Raw genomic sequence first — 21,834 nt, forward strand, 5'->3', positions numbered from 1 at the left:
ACATTATCTCAATTAAGGATTCATCTAAAATGCAGACTGCCTGAAGCAACTATTTCCTTCGATAGATCTGTGACAGAAATACAGAACTGGCCCCGCGGAGCAGCACTTTTAAAGTCAAGGCTCAGCTACCTATGGGAAGCAGACCCAGCCCCTCGGATAACTCATGTTGGTATTTCCTGTGAGTTTAGCTAATTGATGCTTCTGTCTTCGGATCATTTTTTCCTTAGCTAGACTTTTCCAATGTGTTGGTGCACCAACGTTCCTTATGTTCTTTGACAGCATCTAATTTCTGGGGCTCCTGAGGTTGAGTGTGTCACCCGCCCCATCCCACCCCCACTGAAGCAGGACCCTCTGTATGCCTTTCCTCATGAGAAACATCATCTCCACCCGCCTTCCCACGTCCCAGCCAAACAATCAAAGCACGTGCCCAAATTTACTTTTTATTTTGCAGACATAGGAAACAGGACCCTATCAAAAGAGAACAAAAAAGAGAAAGGAGCCAAATGTTGCAGAGAGAACACGCACAGATCGGCTCCCAGTTACTCCTAACCACGGACTCTCTAAGACATCAACACGCCAGGAGCTGGACTAGTCCGGGAGGGGGACACAGTCCACTGACAGCACAGGGGAAATGAGAACGGCCAGGAAAACATCCCCACGAGTGGAATGTCTATGCGCAGTACTGGGGTTCAGTGTAGCGGGGTTCTCGTCCAGGTTCAAGGGGAAAACGGAATTTAACCTCACGCACGCAGAATACAAAGCGATTGCGCACTACCTAAGTCATCCAGTCTCTGAGATCATTTGCTATCAAAAAAGATAAAATTAAGTCATGGATATCTGGGTCCCCATCAGCTGTACCCGGATCCAATTCCAGGGGCATCTCTTCCTGTGCTGCCTGATTTAAAAAAAAAAAAGTGAAGGGAGACATTCAAATTAAAAATGCAAAACACAAGACCTGGAGGAAGGGGAACCTTCTGGACCCCTGTGGTTGTCCTTGGTTGCAAAGGGCAACGTTGTGCTTTCCTGTCTCCCGGGACTCCAGGACTCAAGTGTGGGAGGAGCCGGAGTCCAGGAGTTCGGAGGTCACGGAGGGTGGCTGAGAGACCCCAGCAGCAGCATCTGGGTTTATAAACTGTGTTTCCAAGGGTGTTCATGTGGCTCTAAGTGCTTCCTGTGGATCCCCCTGGGAGGTGGGCAGATTCTCCATCTTCAGAGGAAGGTATAGCAGAGCGTCGCTGTGGCCCCCCGCCCTCCCCATACAGAGATCCCAGTAGGAAAGGGACCTCTGATCTGGGGGAATGAAAACACTCAGCATCCACTCCAGCGAGATGTTCTGATGCTCAAGTTCAATGAGTAACAATTTCTCAAGAGGCTCCAATCAGCTCGTACAAAAATAAGGGTCCCCCGCCCCGCCCCCCCAAAACCCACTACTACAGCACAGGGACCTACCCACCTTTGCCTTCCTATACATAACAAGCCGTCAGATCTCAGTCTGGGTTTCAATGCACGGTCAGCTTCACTGCTTGCGGGATCCCAGGGGTAGATCGTTTCTCAGGCAGGGTTTGCATTTCCCACCACACCTTCTATTCTAATGTTGGTTGAGTTGTCAGTGAAATCTATGAGGCGCTGTTTGCGGAGATCAGCCTGCAGTCCTGGGAGATCAGCCTGCAGTCCTGGGATTTCGCGTCCTGGTCTTTTTCTTTTTTTTCCCCCCCCAGCAAGCTTTCCTCGTCAGAGTCAGACACGCACTCCTGCTGAGATCAAACAAACCAGGGCCCCGGCCTGCTGGGACAGCTCTGCCCCAGGGGTTGATGTGACTTCCCAGCCGGCGGTTTCTCTCTGCTTGGCAAGCTATCCGTCACAGCCCACCTCTAGGGCTGCCTCTGGGAAGGCCATGGAGACCTGTGGTCGGAACATAGCCAGAGGGCGGCTGACGGTCAGGGAAGACACTCTCAATCTGACCTCAAAGGACAGGACTCTACAGGAGCTTCCACAAACTCACTAAAAAACAGGGAAACATTTTACTGTTGCCACATCAGACCAAGAGCTCATGAAGTGTAATGTCCCAGTTTGAGGCAGAGAGCAATTCGAGCAATTCCTCATAAATATAAAGCACTTTCCTTAGCGATTTTCAGGGGAAGTGCAGACATCCAACTTGGCCTGATTCCGGAGCCTCGTCTACTTGAGGAGAAGGAGCGCTCTCCCAGCCGTGGCTGTGCAGGAGGGCGGCCTCTCTCATCTTTAGGAAGTGAGCGGAGACAGCAAGAGCTAAAAGGCTTCTTCTACACCACAAGTCTAACCGCTTCTTGAAGAGGAAGACCCACAGGACGAGGGGCTCAAAGGGTGGGCCCCGTGGGGCCTCACTTCCGCAAGCTGCCTGGGAGGAGGCTGTTGGGGCCAGCAGCGCCCCTCCGTGTGCTCACCTGTGCTCACCGGCACGCACCAGCCCCGCCTCCTCCGCCTCCTTAGTCTCTCCCCCAAGGATCTAAGGTGTCAGCCCTCGGGGACTGTCCACACTCTGCCAGAGCTCAGATTACACCAGAAACAGAAGTAACAGAGACACGGGGTGAATTCAAATATTGGTCTTCCACGGAACAAGTGAAAGGGGGCTGTGCTTGATTTGAAGGAATCAAAGAGGAACTTGCCCTTAGTGGCTCAGGAGACAATTCCCAGAAGTGAACATTGATGGGGACAGAGAGCTGGAATGAACGCGCCTCTCTCTGTTCCCCTGTGAGGTCGCACAGGCAGGTGCCCCTGCTACTTGGCCTTCACCACCTGTTCATACGGGGGCGGGGGCGTATTGCAGTAAGAAGGGGGCGGCGGGTAGGCCGTGCTTCCCTGGGGTGAGTTGGGTTGGACCTGGAAAGCCATCGCCATGGGGTTCCCGGCGGGATTCAGCCCTGGTCCTCCGGGGTCCGTGTAATATGGCAGCCCTGGCTGCTGGGCTCCTGAAAAGACAGATGAGCAGATGTGAGACAGCAGAAAAATGCCAGTGCCCCGCACCCAGGGCACGGCCAGGCTGAAGGGACTGTGGAGAACCACCCCCGCCATCGGACACCGGGCTGCCACGTGCTGAGGGCCAGCATGCCCAGACACGGGGACAAGGTGACAAGCAGGGGCCCCACGCGAGTCCCTGGCCGCATGGAGGAGCTCCTGCTGTCCTGGGATGCAGTCGGCTGAAAGGGCACATGCAGACGCAGACTCACGACGGGACTGGACAGAAGGGAACAGGAGGCACAGTGGGGGTGGGTGGGCCTCCGACGATGTCGCTAACCCAGAGCCTGGGTGAGAAACCAAGGAAGCCCTGCACAGAGCTGGGTGGGCACGTGCAGAAGACTTACCTGCCGGGAGGCCCATGCACACTGTAGCGTCAAGAAAGCCGGGCCAAGTAAGCGAAGCCGATGCGCAGCCGCCGACTGCAGGACGACCCTGGTCTCCTGCCTCCCGGCCAGCAGTCTCACCAGCGCCCCACAAGCCCCTTGAGAACACAGTCTGCTGAAGCATGGCCCCCACTCCCTTCTGCTGGGCTAACATTTTATCGGGTGGCAGCTGCCTGTCATCCAGGTGAACCCAAGTTCACGGACAGGGAGACAACCTATGGGAGCAACCGCCAGAAGTGGGGTTGATGCATCTACGGAATCTCTATTTGTCTTAGGCACCTGCTGGAAGAGACGATTCTCTCGAAGGGCAAGGCTGTGAGATGCAGGCCTGGGTGGAGGCCATGTGGGGAGGAGGGGTGCAGAGGGCAAAGAAGGGGACAAGAGGGAACAAGCTGGCCACCCTGTCCCAGGTCTAGCAGTAACTCTCGTTTAAATGGGTAGAAATATTTGAGCTGCTGTTTTAGAGTCTATTTTTTAGATCTGCTTACTCCGATCATGGTGATAATGTTACAGAATACTGAATCTGTAATTAGAGAATCAAGATATGTGAGCTTTGGGTGTGTCTGGGACTAATTTTGTGGGTAGGCTCAGGTCTATTTGAGTTAGGCCTTGTTTAACCCATAAAGATACTAGGAGTGTCAGAGAAATCAACCCTGTATGCATATTGGGTAGGGCTTCNCTCTTGCCACAGTTTAATTGAATAAAGGTCAGGTTACTGGAAGATGCCCAGGCTGTCAGTAGGAGAGCAGTGAGCCACACATGCCACCTTTATCAATAGCCACCTTATCTCACACCTGGATGGCCCAACAGACGGCACCTGCTTCCATTGGTACATCTGCCCACAGGCTTGGGATGCATTTGTTTACAAGCCCATGACCAAGAGTTTCCCAAGGACAGAGATTATGATGTATTTATCTCTGGATCCCTGTATATTTTATGCAAATAAAAAGTTAAAGATTTTTAAAAGCCAAGCAACTGTTACAGTTTGGAAAAGCCAAGATGAAAGTCTTTGACTATGAGAGCAGGAGAGGGGGAGAGGCTATAGGAGGAAGAGAAGGTGCAGGATAATGAGAGGGTGCAGGGGAGAGGTGCAGCAGAAGGAGAGGGTGCAGGGGAAGGGCAGGGCCAATGAAAGCTCCACGCTGGGCCTGCTGGGGCATGGATCTGCTTACCATCACCCAGGAAGCGTGCAGGGAGAGAGAAAAGATGGCTGAGCAGAGAGCCATAGGAAAGAGCAACACTCCAGACAGAACAGAATGAGAAGCAGACAGAGGAGAAGGACTTGAAGGAGCCTGGGGAGAAAGTGTCACCCAGTGAAGCAGGGGGTGGGTCATGGCAGCAAAGGGAAAGGAGAATCTTTAAGGAAGAAGTGTTGGTATTTTCCAGTAATGCCGCACGGAGGTCAAAATTAGAACTGCAAATTTTCAGTGGCTGTGATATTTGGGATTTCTCACCAATGAATAGTTTTCGCACAGTGACAGGCACAAACTGCAGTGGGAAAAAGGCTCTTCAGGGGAAGGAAGGAGCGATGCCTAGGGGAGGGGGTGGGTGGTGGCTGACAGGGATGCAGGGAGGAGAAAGCCGTATTTTTAAGGATGGGAAATGCTTGCGATTGTTTAAAGGGTGTAGGGACACATTTACAGGAAAGAGAAAGGATTTCTAGGAAGAACTGAAGCTCAGTGAGGGCAGGGACCTTCTTAATCCCTACTGCCTAGCAAAGAGCCGGGGGCACAAGAGAGCATGGATTTGTTCTGCTCAACGTGTGGAGAGACCTGTACAGGCAGCAGCTATGAAAAGGGGCACAGGGGGAACCCACCGTTACGTAGGAAGGAGAAGTGGGGTGCTCACAGTGGCCAAACTCTACATGCAGTGAACCGGGGTGCTAGGTTATTTGAACGGGTAGATTCCAAAATCCTCAGAAAAGAGATGGCCACAGATGGTAGCCAAACAGTGACAAGGCATGACAGAGCTCACTGGCATGGGGTTCAATGCGAAAGGGACTTTACAAACAAGGGTGGAAGCCAGGTACCATCTCCTTACCCTACGGGGGGTACGATGGGAGAAGAGAAACAGCCTTCGGGACTGAAGGCTCACAGCAGATTGTTCAGTCAGAGAAAGAAAACATATAGAGAATTCTGCGAAGAAGCTGGAGTTACAGGAAGGCTGTTTCTATGCTAGTCAGAGAGGAAAGGATCCAGAGACGTGAGTTAAAAGACATCCTCACAGCTGCCCCTTCTATTTCCCCAAGCACTGAGTGTCTACCATGCCAACGTCTATTACATCTGTATTACATGTATGTACGCATGGGTATACATACATGTTATATGGGTATGGGGGGGGGAAAGGAAGCGAAAGGAACGGGATCAGGTAGAATTTTGTACATGTTCTGGAGGACACGGAGGCTCAGAAAGGTGACGTAACTTGCCAAAGCCCCACAGCTGGTATCTGGAAGCTCCAGATTTAACACAAGAGCGCACTGGAAAGCCCAGGCTCTTTCCACTGGGACAAGTGTCTCTTACAACAGGGTGATGAACAGGGGGAGGAGGTTCAGGCGAGACGGATGACAGGTGACCAAATCAAGGCTTGCCTGAGAACTGTCACGGAGCAGGCGCCCCACCTGGGCTGCCCTCTTATCCCGGGCGCATCGTGTTGGCGCCAGAGAACTGAAGTCCCTGCATTCTTTAATGCCATCATCTCTCCCCGCATTGAGAGTCTCAGCACGATTCGAGAAGGGACTGTAGATTCGACATAGGTGAATAAGAATATCTTAAAGACATCGGCGGACAGCAGGTCGTCCTTAGAACCAACCCCACCTCTGCTGAAGGACGGTCTGGCGGCCAAGCCTTCTTAACAGCGATCACCACTGAACTATGCAAACTGCCCAGGAACCTGTGAGCGGATGGGCTGGGCCAGTCTTCACCTGAGGTGCAGAAGGATCTTGCGCACACTGGAGAATAATGAGAATCACTGGCAGCTGTGTCCTATTTATTTATTTATTACAAATAATTTTTTAGGGGCACCTGGGTGGCTCAGTCAGTTAAGCTTCTGACTTCAGATCAGGTCAGGATCTCGCAGTTCATGGGTTCAAGCCCCCTGTCAGGCTCTGGGCTGACAGCTCAGAGCCTGGAGCCTGTTTCAGATTCTGTGTCTCCCTCTCTCTCTGACCCTCCCCTGCTCACACTGTCTCTCTCTCTCAGAAATAAAAAAAAATTTTTTTTTAATAATTTTTTAGCATTTATTCACTTTTGAGAGACAGAGACAAAGACAAAGCATGAGTGGGAGAGGGGCAGAGGGAGGAAGACACAGAATCTAAAGCAGGCTCCAGGCTCTGAGCTGTCAGCCCAGAGCCTGACAGGGGGCTTGAACCCATGAACTGCGAGATCCTGACCTGATCTGAAGTCAGAAGCTTAACTGACTGAGCCACCCAGGCGCCCCAGGCGTGTCCAATTTAATTGGCATTATGTTAACAGTAACAACTCGTGGATATTGCTAGGAATTAGGATAGCACTGAAATACTGGAGATGGAGAGGCACTTGGGATATTAAAGAAACAAAACAGACAGGAGGTGGATAACTTGTGTATTTGTCAGGAACGTGAACTCTTAGGTGAAAACACGTGGCAAACATATGGATGGAACATACTGGAAAGAGTGTGGTGGAGGTGGAAGGGCACAGGAACGGAGGATGGACCCTCACTGAGCCACTGAAGGCTCCCTGGCCAGATGGGGGCGCCAGCAGACATTAGTTAGATCCCTGCTCATTTGGCTGAAAGAGTGAGTCCTGACAAAACACTGACTTGATTGACCATTCAGGCTCCCACTGAGAAGAGAAACTGAGGACTCAGTTCTGACTCATTTGGGGAAGAGGCAGAAGGAACACTTCACTCCATGTGTGAAAACCACAGAGAGAAGGCCAGCCAAGAACAGGTATGTGTCCACAGACTTGAGAGAGATGATTTCAAAAACATTCCCCAAAATGATTCTATGGCATTTAACTCTGGAATTCAAAGCATCTTAAAATTGTAATTTCAATTCCTTCATCACAAAGAAGCACGATGTTAATTTCAAGGTTCTGAGCCAACTTGGCGCAAGTGATCCTGAAGAATGAAACTGAGAAGTGGGGGGATCACCAGAAACGAATAGAGAACAGAACCAGGAAAAATACAGCCTAATGGACCTGAGGCTCAGCACAAAACTCTGAATAAAAAAGAATCTTTTAAAAATGTAGGCATGGGGGCACCTGGGGGGCTCAATCAGTGTAGCATCTGACTTCGGCTCAGGTCATGATCTCAGTTCATGAGTTCGAGCCCTAAGTCGGGCTCTGCTGACAGCTTGGAGCCTGGAGCCTGTTTTGGATTCTGTGTCTCCCTCTCTCTCTGCTCCTCCCTCCCCTGCTCACACTCTGTCTCTCTCTCAACAATAAATAAAGATTAAAAAAAAACCTTAATGGATGCATGGAGGATAAAGAAGATTCAGAAAGAAAACAAATGGCCAAGAGACAAACATCAAATCTTATTCTCCTGTCAAAGAGGATGGTTTAAAAACAGAAATGGAGATTTAAAAATGGGTGAGAGAGAATGAAACTCTAAGATAAGGAAGAACAGGCTGGGTTTTGGGGAGAATACTCAGATGGCCCAAAACACCAGAACTCATTGTTGCAGGGAACCTTTTCATGACCGACAAGTCTCTCCCAGTTCATTACTTCACCCTTTCTTCCCCTCTTATCTTGTATTTTTATTCATTTTGCTAAACTGTCTCATGTACTAAAAATATTTTTTAGTTCATTCTCCAGGACTTTTTAGACATATAATGATATATGGTTTACAAATAGAAATATTTTTCTCCTTCCTAATGGTTAAATATTATTTTTATGTGAATGCTTTATCCAGAAGTTCCAGAATAATGTTAAATATTGACCCATGATATGAAATATCCTCATTTCTTAATGGGGATACTTCACTGCTGCACTGAAGGCTGATGTTGGCACACAGATTTAGCTCATCCTTACTGAACATTTCCATTCAAAAGGCACAGCTGGTAACACTGGGGGTATATCATCAAGGACTTGATCCTTGCCCTCCAGGACCCTCAAGGAACATGCACTCTAAGTCTTTATTATATTAAGAAAAAGCCTTAACGTTACTAGTTACATTATTAGTTTACAGGACATTATTGGTTTTGAAAGTTCTGATAAGGCACGTATGCTGAATTTTATCAACAGCTTTTTCAGCATCTAATGAGAGGCTCATTTTTTGTTTTGTTTTGCATTTTTTTACATTGTGGTAAAATACACACAACCTAAAACTCACCACCTTGACCATTTTTAAGTTTACAATTCAGTGGTATTAAACACACTCACACTGTTGTGCAATTATCACCATCGCACGTCTCCCTGAGTCTTTATTTTGTAAAATGAAAACTCCCTCTCTATTAAAAACTTCTCATTATCGTCTTTCCCCGTCCCTGGCCAACTAGCAGTATACTGTCTTTATAATCCTGACTACTCTAAGTGCCTCATGTAAGTGGAATCACATAATATTTGTCTTTCTGAGGGGCAGCTGGGTGGCTCAGTCAGGTAAGCATCCGACTTCAGCTCAGGCTGTGACTCTGCAGTTTGTGGGCTCGAGACCCACATCGGGCTCTGTGCTGACAGCTCAGAGCCTGGAGCCTGCTTCGGATTCTGTGTCTCCCTCTCCCTCTCTGCCCCTCCCCTGCTCACGCCCTGTCTCTCTCTAAAAAATAAAGATTTAAAAAAAAAAAAAGTGTCTTGTGACTGACTTATTTCACTTAGAACAATGTCTTCAAAGTTCACCCACATCATAGCACATCAGAATTCCTTCCTTTTTAAATTAGGATCTCATTGTTAGTGTGTTACATGCTTATCCATTCATCTTTGCTTATCCATTCATCTTTCCACTAATAGACATCTGTGTTACTTCTATGTTTTGGTAACTGTGACTAAACTGCTATGAACTTGGGTGTACAAGTATACCTTTGAAACTCTGCTTTTAATTCTTCTGGGTATATACCCAGAGGTGAACTTGTGGATCATATGTGGTAATTATGTTTTTAGTTTTTTTCAGGGATTGCCATACTGTCCATAGTGACTGTCCTATTTCACATTCCCACTAAAAGTGCAAGAGGGTTCCCCTTTCTCCACATCCTCGCCAACACTAGTTTTCTGCTTTTTGACAGTACCTGTCTTAATAGGTATGAGGTGGTATCCCATAGTCTTGATTTGCATTTCGCTAATGATTAGTGGATGTTGAGCATGCATTCATGTGCTTGTTGGCCACTCACGTCTTCTTTGGAGAAATGTCTATTCAAGTTCATTGTCTATTTTTGGAGAGTTGTTGTTGGTTTGGTTTTTTTGTTTTTTTTTTTTTCTTTGAGGTTTAGAAGCTCTCTATATATTCTAGACATTAATTGCTTATGAAATATATGATTCGCAAATATTTTCTCCTATTGTGGGTATAGCTTCTTTACTGATAGTGTCTTTTGATACACAAACTATTTTTATGAACCCAATTTGCCTTTTTTTCCCTTCTGTTACCCAGACATTTGATGTCTTATCTGAGAAATCATATCCAAGAAACCAAGTCCAGTGTTGTGATACTTTTGTCTTTGTCTTAAGAATTTTATTGTTGGGGTGCCTGGGTGGCTCAGTCGGTTGGGCATCCGACTTCAGCTCAGGTCATGATCTCACAGTTCATGGGTTCGAGCCCCACGTGGGGCTCTGTGCTGACAGCTAGCTCAGAGCCTGGAGCCTGTCTTCGGATTCTGTGTCTCCCTCTCTCTCTGACCTTCCCCTGCTCACACGGTCTCTCTCTCTCTCAGAAATAAAAAAATAGTAAAAAAAAAAAAAGAGAGAGAGAGAATTTTATTGTTTTAGGTCTTAGATTTAGGCTCCTGATCCCTTTTAAGTTAATTTTTGTATCCAGTGTTAGGTAAGGGTCCAACTTCATTCTTTTGCATTGGGATTTCCAGTTTCCCCAGCACAGTTTGCTGAAAAGACCGTCCTTTCCCCCACTGAAGGGCCTTGGCACTGTTGTTAAGTTACTTGACCAAATATGCGTGGATTTATTAAAGGGTTCTCTATTCTATTGGTTTGCATATCTATCTTTATGCCAATACCACACTGTTTTAATACAGCTATATAGTTAAGTTTTCAAATCAGGAAGCATGAAAATCCAATTTTTGTTTACTTTTTCAAGACTGTTTTGGTTAATCAGTGTACATTGAGGCTGATGGATTTTTCTATTTCTGTAAAGACCATTGTTGGGATTTTGAAACAGTTTGCACAGAAAATGCTTTGGGCAGTACTCGCATTTTAACAATATGAAGTCTTCCAATCCTTGCACATGAGATCAGTTTCCATTTTGTATGTCTTTTAAAATTTCTTATAGTAGTATTTGTAGTTTCCACTGTAAAAGTCTTTCACCTTCTTGATTAAAATTTCAATTATTTTATGTTTTACTCTACTGTCAATGGAATTATTTTTGTAACTTTCCTGTCAGACTATTTATTGCTTATGTATAGAAATTTAACTGATTTTTGTGTTGACTTGTTTCCTGATACTCTGACAAATTCATTTATTATACCTAAAAGGTTTTTTTTGGGGGGGGGTCAAATCTTTAGAATTTTCTTTTCTTTTCTTTCTTTTCTTTCCCTTTCTTTTAGAGAGAAAGAAAGACAATGCATGAGCAGGGGACAGGGGCAGAGGGAGAGATTGAGAATCCCACACAGGCTCCACACTCAGCATGGAGCCTAACATGAGACTCAATCTCACGATTCTGGGATCATGACCTGAGTAGCAATCAAGAATCACATGCTCAACCAACTAAGTCACCCATGCCCAAATCTTTAGAATTTTCTGCATAATGACATCATATCATCTGCAGTTTTCTTTTCACTGTTATTATTATTTCTTTTCTGTGTGTGGTGTCTTTGTCTTTGTCTGGTTTTGGTATCGGGGTAATGCTGGCCCTGTAGAATGTATTTGGAAGTTCTCCTTCCTCTTCTGTTTTTTGGAATAGTTTGAGGATAGGTATTAAATCTTCTTTAAATGTTTGGTAGAATTCACCTGTGAATCCATCTGGTCCTCAACTTTTATTTGTTGGGTTTTTTTTTACTGACAATTCAAATTCATTACCAGTAATTGGTCTGTGCAGATTTTCTATTTCTTTGTGATTTGGTTTTGGAAGATTATATGTTTCCAGGAATTTATTCATTTCTTCCAGGTTATCCAATTTGTTGGCATATAATTTTTTTGTAGTATCCTCTTCTAATCCTTTGTATTTCTGTAATGTCAGTTTGTTACTTCTCTTTTGTTTCTGATTTTACTTATTTGGGTTCTTTCTCTTTTTTTCTTGATAAATCTGGCTAAGGGCTTATTAATTTTATCTTTTCAAAAAACTGGCTCTTGGTTTCCTGGATTTTTTTTTCTACTGTTTTGATGAGGTAATTTCTTTCTTTTTTTTAAAAAATATTTTTAATATTTATTTGTTTTTGAAAGGCAGGGAGGGGCAGAGAGATAGGAACACGCAATCTGAGCTGTCAGCACAGAGCCTGACATAGGGCTAAAGCTCACGAACCGTGAGATCATGACCTGAGCCAAAGTCAGATGCTTAACTGACTGAGCCACCCAGGTGCCCCGTGGTCATTTCCTTCTATTCCTAGTTTGTTGAGTGTATTTTATCATAAAACGGTGAATTTCATCAAATGGTTTTTCTGCATCAGTTGAGATAGTAAGGGATTTCCCCCCTCATTCTGTTGATGTGGTGTATTACCCNGCAGCACAGAGCCTGACATAGGGCTAAAGCTCATGAACCGTGAGATCATGACCTGAGCCAAAGTCAGATGCTTAACTGACTGAGCCACCCAGGTGCCCCGTGGTCATTTCCTTCTATTCCTAGTTTGTTGAGTGTATTTTATCATAAAAAGGTGAATTTCATCAAATGGTTTTTCTGCATCAGTTGAGATAGTAAGGGATTTCCCCCCTCATTCTGTTGATGTGGTGTATTACCCTGACTGATTTTTTATTTGTTGAACAATCTTTGCAATCCAGGAAAAGTTCCATTTGGTCATTTAAAAATACTGCTGACTAAAACATGGAAAGAGCCTAAGTGTCCATCAACAGATGAATGGATCAAGAAGATGTGGTTTATCTATACCATGGAATACTACATGGCAATGAGAAACAATGAAATCTGGCCTGTGTAGCAACATGGATGGACCTTGAGGGTGTTATGCTGAGTGAAATAAGTCAGGCAGAGAAGGACAAATATCATATGTTTGCACGTATAGGAGGATTAGGAGGAACTTGACGGAGGAACAAGGGGGAGAAGAAGGGCAGAAATGGTGGGGGAAAGGGAGAGAAGCAAACCATGAGAGACTCTTGAATGCTGACAAAAACTGAGGACTGATGGATGTGGGGGGAGGGGGGGATGGGCATGGAGGAGGACACTTGTGGGGATGAGCACTGAGTGTTATGTGGAAACTAATTTGACAATAAACTATTAAAAAAAAATACAAAATCTAAAAAAAATAAAAATACTGCTGAATTCTGTTTGCTCATGTTTCGTTGTGGGTTTTTTCATCAATGTTTACTGTGGACAATGATCACCTATCATTTTCTTTTCCTGTAGTGTCTTTGTCTGGATTTGGTGTCAGGGTGATTAATGCTGACCTCACAGAATGAGTTAGGAAGAGTGGCTTCCTCTCCAATTTGGGGGAAACTTTAAGAAAGACTATTACTGTTTTTTCCTTAAATTTTTGGTAAAATTCACAAGTGAAATCACCAGGTTCAGAGCTTTACTTTGTTGGGAATTTTCTGATTAGTGACTCAATTTCCTTAATAATTATAGGCGTATTCAGATTTTCTGTTTCTTTGTGATTGAGTCTTGGTAGGTTGTGTGTTTCTGGAAATTTGTTCACTTTATCAAGCTAATCCAATTGTGTGTGTATGTGTGTATGTGTGTGTGTGTGTGTACGTACTACTGTTCATGGGACTCTCTTATAATCCTTTAATGTCTGTAGAAGGTAGAAATGTCCCTACTTTCATTTCTTTCCTCCCTCCCTTCCTTTCAAGTAGTCTTCATGCTCAGCATGGAGCCCAATGAGGGGCTTGAACTCACAACTCTCAGATTAAGACCTGAGCTGAGATCAAGAGTTGCACACTTATCGGCCAAGACACACAGGCACTCCCGCACTTGCATTTCTGATTTTAGTAATTTATGCCTTCTCCTTTTTCTCAGTCCATCTAGCTAAAGGTTTGTCAATTCTATTGATCTTTTTGAAGAACCAATTTTTTATTGATTTGTCCTATCATTTTTCTTCTTTATTTCATTTATCTATCATTTCCTTCTTTCTGCTAGTTTTGTGTTTAGCCTGTTCTTTGTCTAGTTCTGTAATTTATAAATTTAGGCTGCTGATCTGAAGTCTCTCTTGTTTTTTAATCTGCTTATAGCTATAAATTTCTTTTAGCATCACTTTTGCTGACTCTCGGATGTTCTGATGTTGTTTTGTTTTTGTTTCCATTTGTCTCTAAGTATTTTCTAACCTCCCTTGTGATTTCTTCTTTGATCCACTGGTTGTTTAAAAGTGTGCTGTTTAATTTCACAATTTTGTGAATATTCCAGTTTTCCTTTGGTTAGCAATTTCTAACTGCATCATGTTGTGGTCAGAAAAAAGTACTTCGTATGATATATATTTTGTTAATCTACTGAGACTTCATCTGTGGCCTAACATGCAGTCCACCCTGGAGCATGCTCCACGTGCAGAAGACGACTGTGTACCCTGTGGCTGGGCAGAGTACTGTGTGTGTGCGTGATCTAGTTTGGTTTATTCTGTTTAAGTCTTCTAGTTCTTTATCTTCTGTCTGATTTTTCTATCCATTATTCTCCAAATATTATAGTACATCTGGCTATTTCTCCCTTCAATTCTGTCAGTTTTTGCTATATTGAACTTTTTCTTAATATATAAAAGTCTCATGTCTTTTTAAAGTTTATTTTGTCTGATATTAATATAGCCACCCCTGCTCTCTTTTGGTTACTGTTTGCATAGAGTACATTTTCTTCCTTTCATTTTCAACCTGTTTGTGTCACTGGATCTGAAAAAGTCTCTTGTAGACAGCATACAATTGGATCATGTGTTTTTATCCATTCTTCCAATCTCTTTGGATTGAAGGGTTTTTGGGTTTAATTCATTTACACTTAAAGTATTTACTGATAGGGAAAGACTTACTTCTGTCATTCTGCTATTTATTTTCTATATACCTTATAATTTTTCTGTCCCTCATTTCTTGCATTACTATCTTTTTTTGTTTTTAGTTGATTTTTTTGTAGTGAAATGCTTAATTCCTTTCTCATTTCCTTTTGTGTACATTCTATAGCTATTTCTTTGTGGTTACTATGGAGATTATATGAAACATTCTAATCTTAAATCACTGTATCTTGGGGGTACCTGGGTGGCTCTGTCAGTTGAGCTTCTGACTTGGGTTTAGGTCATAATCTCATGGTTTGTGAATTTGAGCCCCGCGTCGGGCTCTATGCTGACAGCTCAGAGCCTGGAGCCTGCTTCGGATTCTGTGTCTCCCTCCCACTCTACCTCTCCCCAGCTCACACTCTGTCCCTCTCTCAAAAATTAAACATTAAAAAAACTTAAACACTGTCATTTAAATTTATACCAGCTTAACTTCAGTAACAAACACAAATTGTGTTGTTTTACAGTTCTGTCCCTCCCCTTTCAGTGGCTGGTGTCACAAAAGTACATCTTCACATGTGATCTGCCCTAAAACAGAAATCATTATTTAAGTGCATTAATCTCTTAAATTATGGAGAAAACAAGATTTGAAGTTACAAACCAATGTCACATTAACAGTAGCTCTTACACTAATAATCATTTTTTTCTTTAAAGGTATTAGTCTCTTAAATAGTGTAGAAAACAAAAAGTGCATTACAAACAATAGTTACAATAATACCTTTTATAATTGCCAAGGCATTTAGCTTTTATGCGATGTTTATTTCTTCATGTGGCTTTTAGTTACTCTCTAGTGTGCTTTCATTTTGCCTCGCAGGACTCCCTTGAGCACTTCTGGCCGGGCAAGCCTGCTGGCTGCAAACGCCTTCATCTTTTGTTTATCTGTGAATGTCTCTTCCTCACTTTTTTTTAATTTTAATTTTTTTAATGTTTATTTATATTTGAAGGATAGGGAGACAGAGTGTGAGGGGGGAAGGGGCAGAGAGAGAGGGAGACACAGAACCTGAAGCAGGCTCCAGGCTCTGAGCTGTCAGCACAGAGCCCAATGTGGGGCTCGAACTCACAAGCTGTGAGATCACGACCAGAGCCCAAGCCAGACTCTTAACCGACTGAGCCACCCAAGCGCCCCAGTTTCTTCCTCACTTCTGAAGGAAAGATTTGCCCAGATATAGGATTCTGGGTTAATAGATTTTTTTTTTCTTTTAGCACTTTAAATATATTACTCCACTGCCTACTGGCCTCCATAGTTTCTGATGAGAAATCTGCTTATGTTCTTATTGAGGATCCCCTGTATGTGATGATTCACTTCTCTCTTGTTGCTTTTAATATTCTTTTTTGGTCTCTGGCTTTTGAAAGGTTTAGCATAATGTGCCTTGGTGTGGCTCTCTTAAGTTCCTATTACTTAGAGCTTATTCAGCTTCTTGGATTCAGGTCTTTCATCAATTTTTGTAAGTTTTCAAGCATTATATCTTCCAATATTCTCTGTGCCCCTCCCTTTTCCTCTATTTCTGACACTTCTACAATGCATCTGTTGGTCTGCATGATGGTGTCCTACAATCCTCTTAGGCTCTGCTCACGTTTCTTTAATCTTGTCTTTCTGTTCCTCAGACTTGATCAATTCCATTGTCCTGTCTTCAGTTCACTAATTGTTTCTTCTGCTTATTCAGATCTGCCTTTGAATCCATGTGGTAAATTTCTCATTTCACTTATTGTATTTTTTAGCTCCAGAACTCCTTGTTGTTATTTTTTTAGGTTATTGCTTTAATGATATTACCATTTGCTCATACACTGTTTTCTTGACCTTCTCCATATACCCCTGTACTTCTCTGAGGTGTTTGTTTGTTTGTTTGGAGCATCTTTAAGACATGTGTTTTAAAGACTTGTCTGGCAGATGTACCATTAGATCTTTTTTAGGAACAGTCTATTGATTTAATTTTTGCTTTGAATGGGCCAGACTTTCTTGTTTCTTTGTATGAGTTGTGCTTTGTTGTTGTTGAACATCAGATCTTTGAATCGAATAACGTGGTAACTATGTAAGTAACATCCCCCTTTCCTTCCCCACAGTTTGCTGGGTTTTTTGCTAATGTTTTTATTTTTATTTTATAAAATTAATTGTCTGTCTCTGTGCTGAGAATAAGCCTGAAGTATAAACTTATGGTCTTCTCAGATCATCTCTGAGCTTTTCGCTGGGATGCACACTCTCTAACTTCTCTGGTATATGCAGATCCTAGTCTTTACTGTCTAGGTCTAAAAGGGGAGAATGTGAAAAACGAAGGGATGGAGAGTAGGGCACTGGCCATTTAAATCTCTTGGACGTCACTTCAGCCAGAGGGGGGAGACACTTGCCACAGCGTAGGGAGGTGCAACAGGGGCAAACACCCATCAGAGTGCAGGGTACCTATATGTGGGGGACAAGGTCCCTTGCCCACCCTGCTCCGGCCTGCTATGTGCAAGCTCCCCAAGGAATATGTGCACAGTTGCCTACCAAGGGACCTGAGTTGGGGATGGGTAGCTGCTCCTGAGCTAAGAGCTGAAACTGACCAAGTGAACTGTAAGTTACCCTCCAACTCTCCCCTGTAAGTGACAGGCCTTTAACACACTTACAAATTCCAAAATATAGTTGACTCTTGAACACCACCCAGGTGACAAGCACCGACTGCCAGGGTGTAGTTAAAATCCATGTATAACTTTTGGCTGCCTCAAAACTTAACTAGTAACATAGACAGTCAATTAATACATATTTTGTATATGTACTGTATACTGCATTCTTACAATAAAGCTGGAGAAAAGATTAAGAATATCATAAGGAAGAGAAAATGTATTTATAGTACTGTATTTATCGGAAAAAATCTGTACATAAGTGGACCCTTATGGGTCCACTTGCACCTGGGGTGAGGGTGATGGAGATGTATGTGGGGGAGTATGCAATGTGTAAACAGCGGGGGAGGGTGACGGGGGAGCAGCATGTGTAGCTGGGGGCAGTAGGTGATGGGGGAGCACACCACGTATACATGGTTGGGAGGGTTTCGATGGACAAAGAGTCTTTTAGGCAGAAGAAATCCCAGTGCAAAAGGCACCAACATGGCAGCCTGGAAGGTTTGAGGAAAAGCAAAGGCCGGTGTGCAGGGGGCTGGAATGAGCCAGAGGACAGGAGCAGGAGAGGTAGGTGGGAACACAAGAGTGGCAGGGGGGGGAGGTGTCAGAGATGGAGGGGAGCCATGCTGGCCACTGTAAAGACCCCTGGCTGCGAGCAGGGCAGGTGGCCTTCGGAGAGCTGTGAGTGGGAGCCCGGACCTCTCTTTGACTGTCTGCTTCGCTGGAAACAGACCAAAGCTGGGGCAGGGTGGGCGGGAAGACTAGTGAGGAGGCTCCTGTGGTCACCTGGATAAAAGGTGGCAGCGGGAGAGGGGCAGATGGGAGAAAATGTCAGGATGGCTTTTAGCCTGAGCAACTGGAAGAAGAGATGTGCCCTTTGCGGAGTTGGGAAGGTTGGGTGGGGAGACTCGGGATGAGGTGGGGTGAAGACCATGCGCTTGGGGTCCTCCTTCACTTCTATCCTTCATTTGCTCAACTAATGACAGAGGGGGTATTCTTTAATTTCCAAGTGGGGGCAGATGATTTATTTGCTCATTCATACATTTCTGAAACCTACAAGCTTGAGAAACAGTAGTCGAAGCAATTTGTGCCACTCAGGGAGCGTTGCCTCAGGCCCACGGCTGAGCACGGTCTATGGATCAACTCATATACAATCACCCCAAGAAAGTCTCTTATGGTCTCAGCCTCATAGTTAGGAGCTTGAAGCTTAGGGAAACTGAGTCACATTCCCAAGATCTGCCCGAGAGGCATGAAGATAGAAATGAACCCGAGAGCGTCCTAGCCCAGACCCTGAGGTATGTGATTTCTGCCTTGGTAAACTTACTCAGATTTTCTTTGTGGTGTACAGTTCGATACATTCTTTTGTGTCCATTAATTTTTATACTTCGATCAGGTTAATGGTAATGCACAGGGATTCCTATGGTTTCCACATTCTTTCCTCTCATTTCTAAGTGTTCATTTCACACACTTGAAATGTTTTTCCATACATAACTCAAGTTATATCTTCATGATATAAAATTAGTTTTATCAGTGTGAAAAAGACTTCCGTTATAGACGTGTGTATATTCAGAAAATCGTGGATTATTTCTTCAAAGATAAACAAATATCTGGTAAAAAATATATATAGGTAAGCTGAAAGAAGACAGCCGGGAGAAGAACGGACTTGCACGTTGTACCCATTACAAACAAAGCGGGGGTCTTACTCTACTGCTTGCTTGGGAGGAGGGGGAAGGAGTTAAAAGGAGTATCTGTATTAGGTACCTAATACTTTCATGCTGTCCTGTCAGGGTTTTATACAGATCATGCAGGTGAAATGCAGCTTCCACCGAAAGTCTTGACTTTTTCTTGCCTGGTTGTATACATCAGGAGGTGAGTGAAGAAAACAGTTTTGCTCACTTCTGACAATGTTTTAAAACAGAAGCCAAAATAACTGCTAAGAACGCAGTGGTCTTCGGCAGAGCGCCTCCCTGAACACAAGGCAGAAAAGGAACAACGGCCATCACATCACCCCAGCAGATACAAGCACGACATTCTAGTCCGGGCCTGTGGCTCTCGAAGGTCGGTCCGCAGGTTTTCATGCTTAGCTTCTGTGAGATTACTCACTGCCGCCACCGGCCCCCACCTTTGGTTCCTTATCCAACATCTGGCACCCCCTGGGCAGCACTCTTCTACGGCACCGGCACCGGGGATCTTGTTAAAAGGCAGTCATCTGGGGGCCGCGAGCGAGTCGCACTCCTGACAAGCTCTGGGGGAGACACTTGGGCCTCCAGCCCCAACTATGTTAACAGGAACTAGACATTTTAGAAGTGTCTGCTGACCTTTGTAACCTATTATTATTCTCCCTCTCAGAAGAGGGATGTGAGTCATAAAGAGATTAGGTCCCTCCCTGCACCTGAACTCTTCCTAGGTCCTGTGAGCTCTAAGCCGGGTGGACCCCACAGCCTGGCCCAGGCCACCACCGCTTCCTACGGAGGCAGTGGCAGCCGGCTCTGGTGCCGCCTCTTCCACCCGTGATTCTCACTGAAAGTTCTCACACATGGCTATCAAAGCACCTTTGATCATTCCACTTCTCTGCGAAACAGCCGCTCATGCATTCCTATTCCTTTTCAGTTATGTTCTTCGCCTCTCTTTAACACAGTAAAAAATTGGGTTTTTAACGCAACCTGATGATATTTTAATGTATTTAGGGTCACCGCGCTATATGCTGTAGGCCGTTCTCCACTGTCATATTTTGCTTTTATAACTCTCCATGCTTCTCTAGTTTGCTTTCTTGTCTTTAAAAAAAAAATCAAAAAACCAAACAAAAACCGTTGAGGACTATCTCTGAGGCTGATTTAGAATGCAGACGTGTTACTCTTAATCCCAAGAGTAAATACTACAAAGATGCATCCTCAACTGTCCAACTCAATAGTGGAGCCTTTCGCTCCTCCCCTCCTCCGGCCACCCCTCAGCCAGTCTGTAGGAGCTGATCCTGGGGACAAGCACGCTCTTTCCTCTTCCTGCCTCGTCATATGCTCCCCCAATTTGCAGAAGCCTCACAAACAAAAGTGCCGGGCAGTCGCCCAGACTTTTTCCAGGCGAAAGTAACACCGGAGCTGACTTTCACGGCAGCTTCTAAGGACAAATGGGAGGCCAATTTGGGACCCAGAGTACTGGGTCATCAGCTGGAAGGGGGGCTCGAACCCGATGACCGGCAGGATCCTGTGACTTTTTATGATTTTCTCGCCTCCTTTTAGGAACTAACAAAACATTCCTGTCAGCCACATGCCCAGTGCTAAGCTCGGTTTGCTCTCAGTAATAATTTGCTTTCGGTAATAATAATTACCCTCACAGACCTCAGATGAGTGGCCACTAGAGAGCTTTTCCTCCCAGAGAGGTAAGGGTTAAAATATCAATACACACCAGACAGCAGATGGAAAAGCAATGTCCACATCACTTGAAAGCACCTCCCTAAGACATTAAGGGTCTAAAAAAATAGAAAATGTAATAGAGGACATTAAAAGTTTATCAAAGGCCATCTGAAAAGGTAAAAGGCAGTCAAATGGAAAATGCATGCTGTGCTTTTGCTGAAGTTCCAGAGACAAACCCAGGTGTGTAAGCTCAGAGACAAAGGACTTCAAGCTTCATAACTTTTAACTGCAGATCTACAGCTTCCACATTTTTCTGTTAGAGCAGAAGTTAGGAGTCACAGCTGCCATCAACTCCGTCTCACTGTCCTTCTTCAGGAGCCTGGGGGGCGGGGGGGGCGGGCAGGGGCCATCTGTTTGATCACTGTATGCACTGAGGCCAAGCACAACACGTAACACACAGGACATGCGCTGACAGCACGTGTGGCGAGTGACAGAAGGAAGCTGTGTGTGTACACGCAGTCATTTAGGGACCTCTCTGCCCTCTGTCTAGTTTGACCCAAGTCTGGGTCTACTAACAGTCATTTCAAATAATTTAGGGAGAAAAGTTCGTGACGACAGACCCGGGAGGCAGCCTGGACAAAGAAAGGTAGACTTGAAAGGTAACCTAAGGACCCTAAATGCAAACGAAGGGGGTGGGGACAGTCTGACCAGCTCTGCCCTTAGGAACTATGTAAGGAACACACTTCAGACTTGTGTCTCACCCTCCCTGAGACATGAGTCGTTTTTAGGAACTTGGACTGGGCAGGGAAGGGACTCAGACTCGGTCTTCACTCTGTCATTGGCAGAGCACGGAATAAGACGCAGGAGACTTAAATGTGCTAGAAGCTTCTGTCCCCAGTGATCAAAGATCATAGGTGGGAATGCTGTTGTTATTAAAGTAACAATAGGAGCAGCCTACCAACAGGGCAGGCTATAAAAAAATGCCCCTGCTTTTTGAATCGCACTGGGTGTGAAGTGTGTTATCTATCTGGTAGCGACGGATATGCTTTTATGGAGGGAAAAAAACCTGACATTTTCAAACGGCAGGAAAAAAATTAAACTCCCATTTTTATATGAGGGAACACTCCAGATGTGCCTACTTTATATTAATGCAAATCATAAGAAATAGCAATTGAGTTGTCACAGGAGAAAAAAGGGGAGCATCAAAGTTAGAAAGAATTATCAGAGTAACAATGGCAGAAAGAGTGAGACA

At 44.7% G+C, this 21,834-nt stretch overlaps 1 protein-coding gene across 1 annotated transcript in view; it reads right to left on the minus strand.

Annotated features, from left to right (window-relative positions):
• Positions 1 to 427: 427 nt before the first annotated feature.
• VOPP1 (VOPP1 WW domain binding protein) overlaps positions 428 to 21,834 on the minus strand; it is a 104,169-nt gene continuing 82,762 nt past the window's right edge. Inside the window, exon 5 of the mRNA XM_077765835.1 lies at positions 428 to 2,948. Coding sequence (XP_077621961.1) covers positions 2,758 to 2,948 — 191 coding nt within the window. The 3' untranslated portion in view covers positions 428 to 2,757. The remainder of the gene's footprint in view (positions 2,949 to 21,834) is intronic.

The sequence above is a fragment of the Crocuta crocuta genome, unplaced genomic scaffold (genome assembly GCF_008692635.1).
Source record: "Crocuta crocuta isolate KB4526 unplaced genomic scaffold, BGI_CrCroc_1.0 scaffold751, whole genome shotgun sequence".
Taxonomy (NCBI): domain Eukaryota; kingdom Metazoa; phylum Chordata; class Mammalia; order Carnivora; family Hyaenidae; genus Crocuta; species Crocuta crocuta.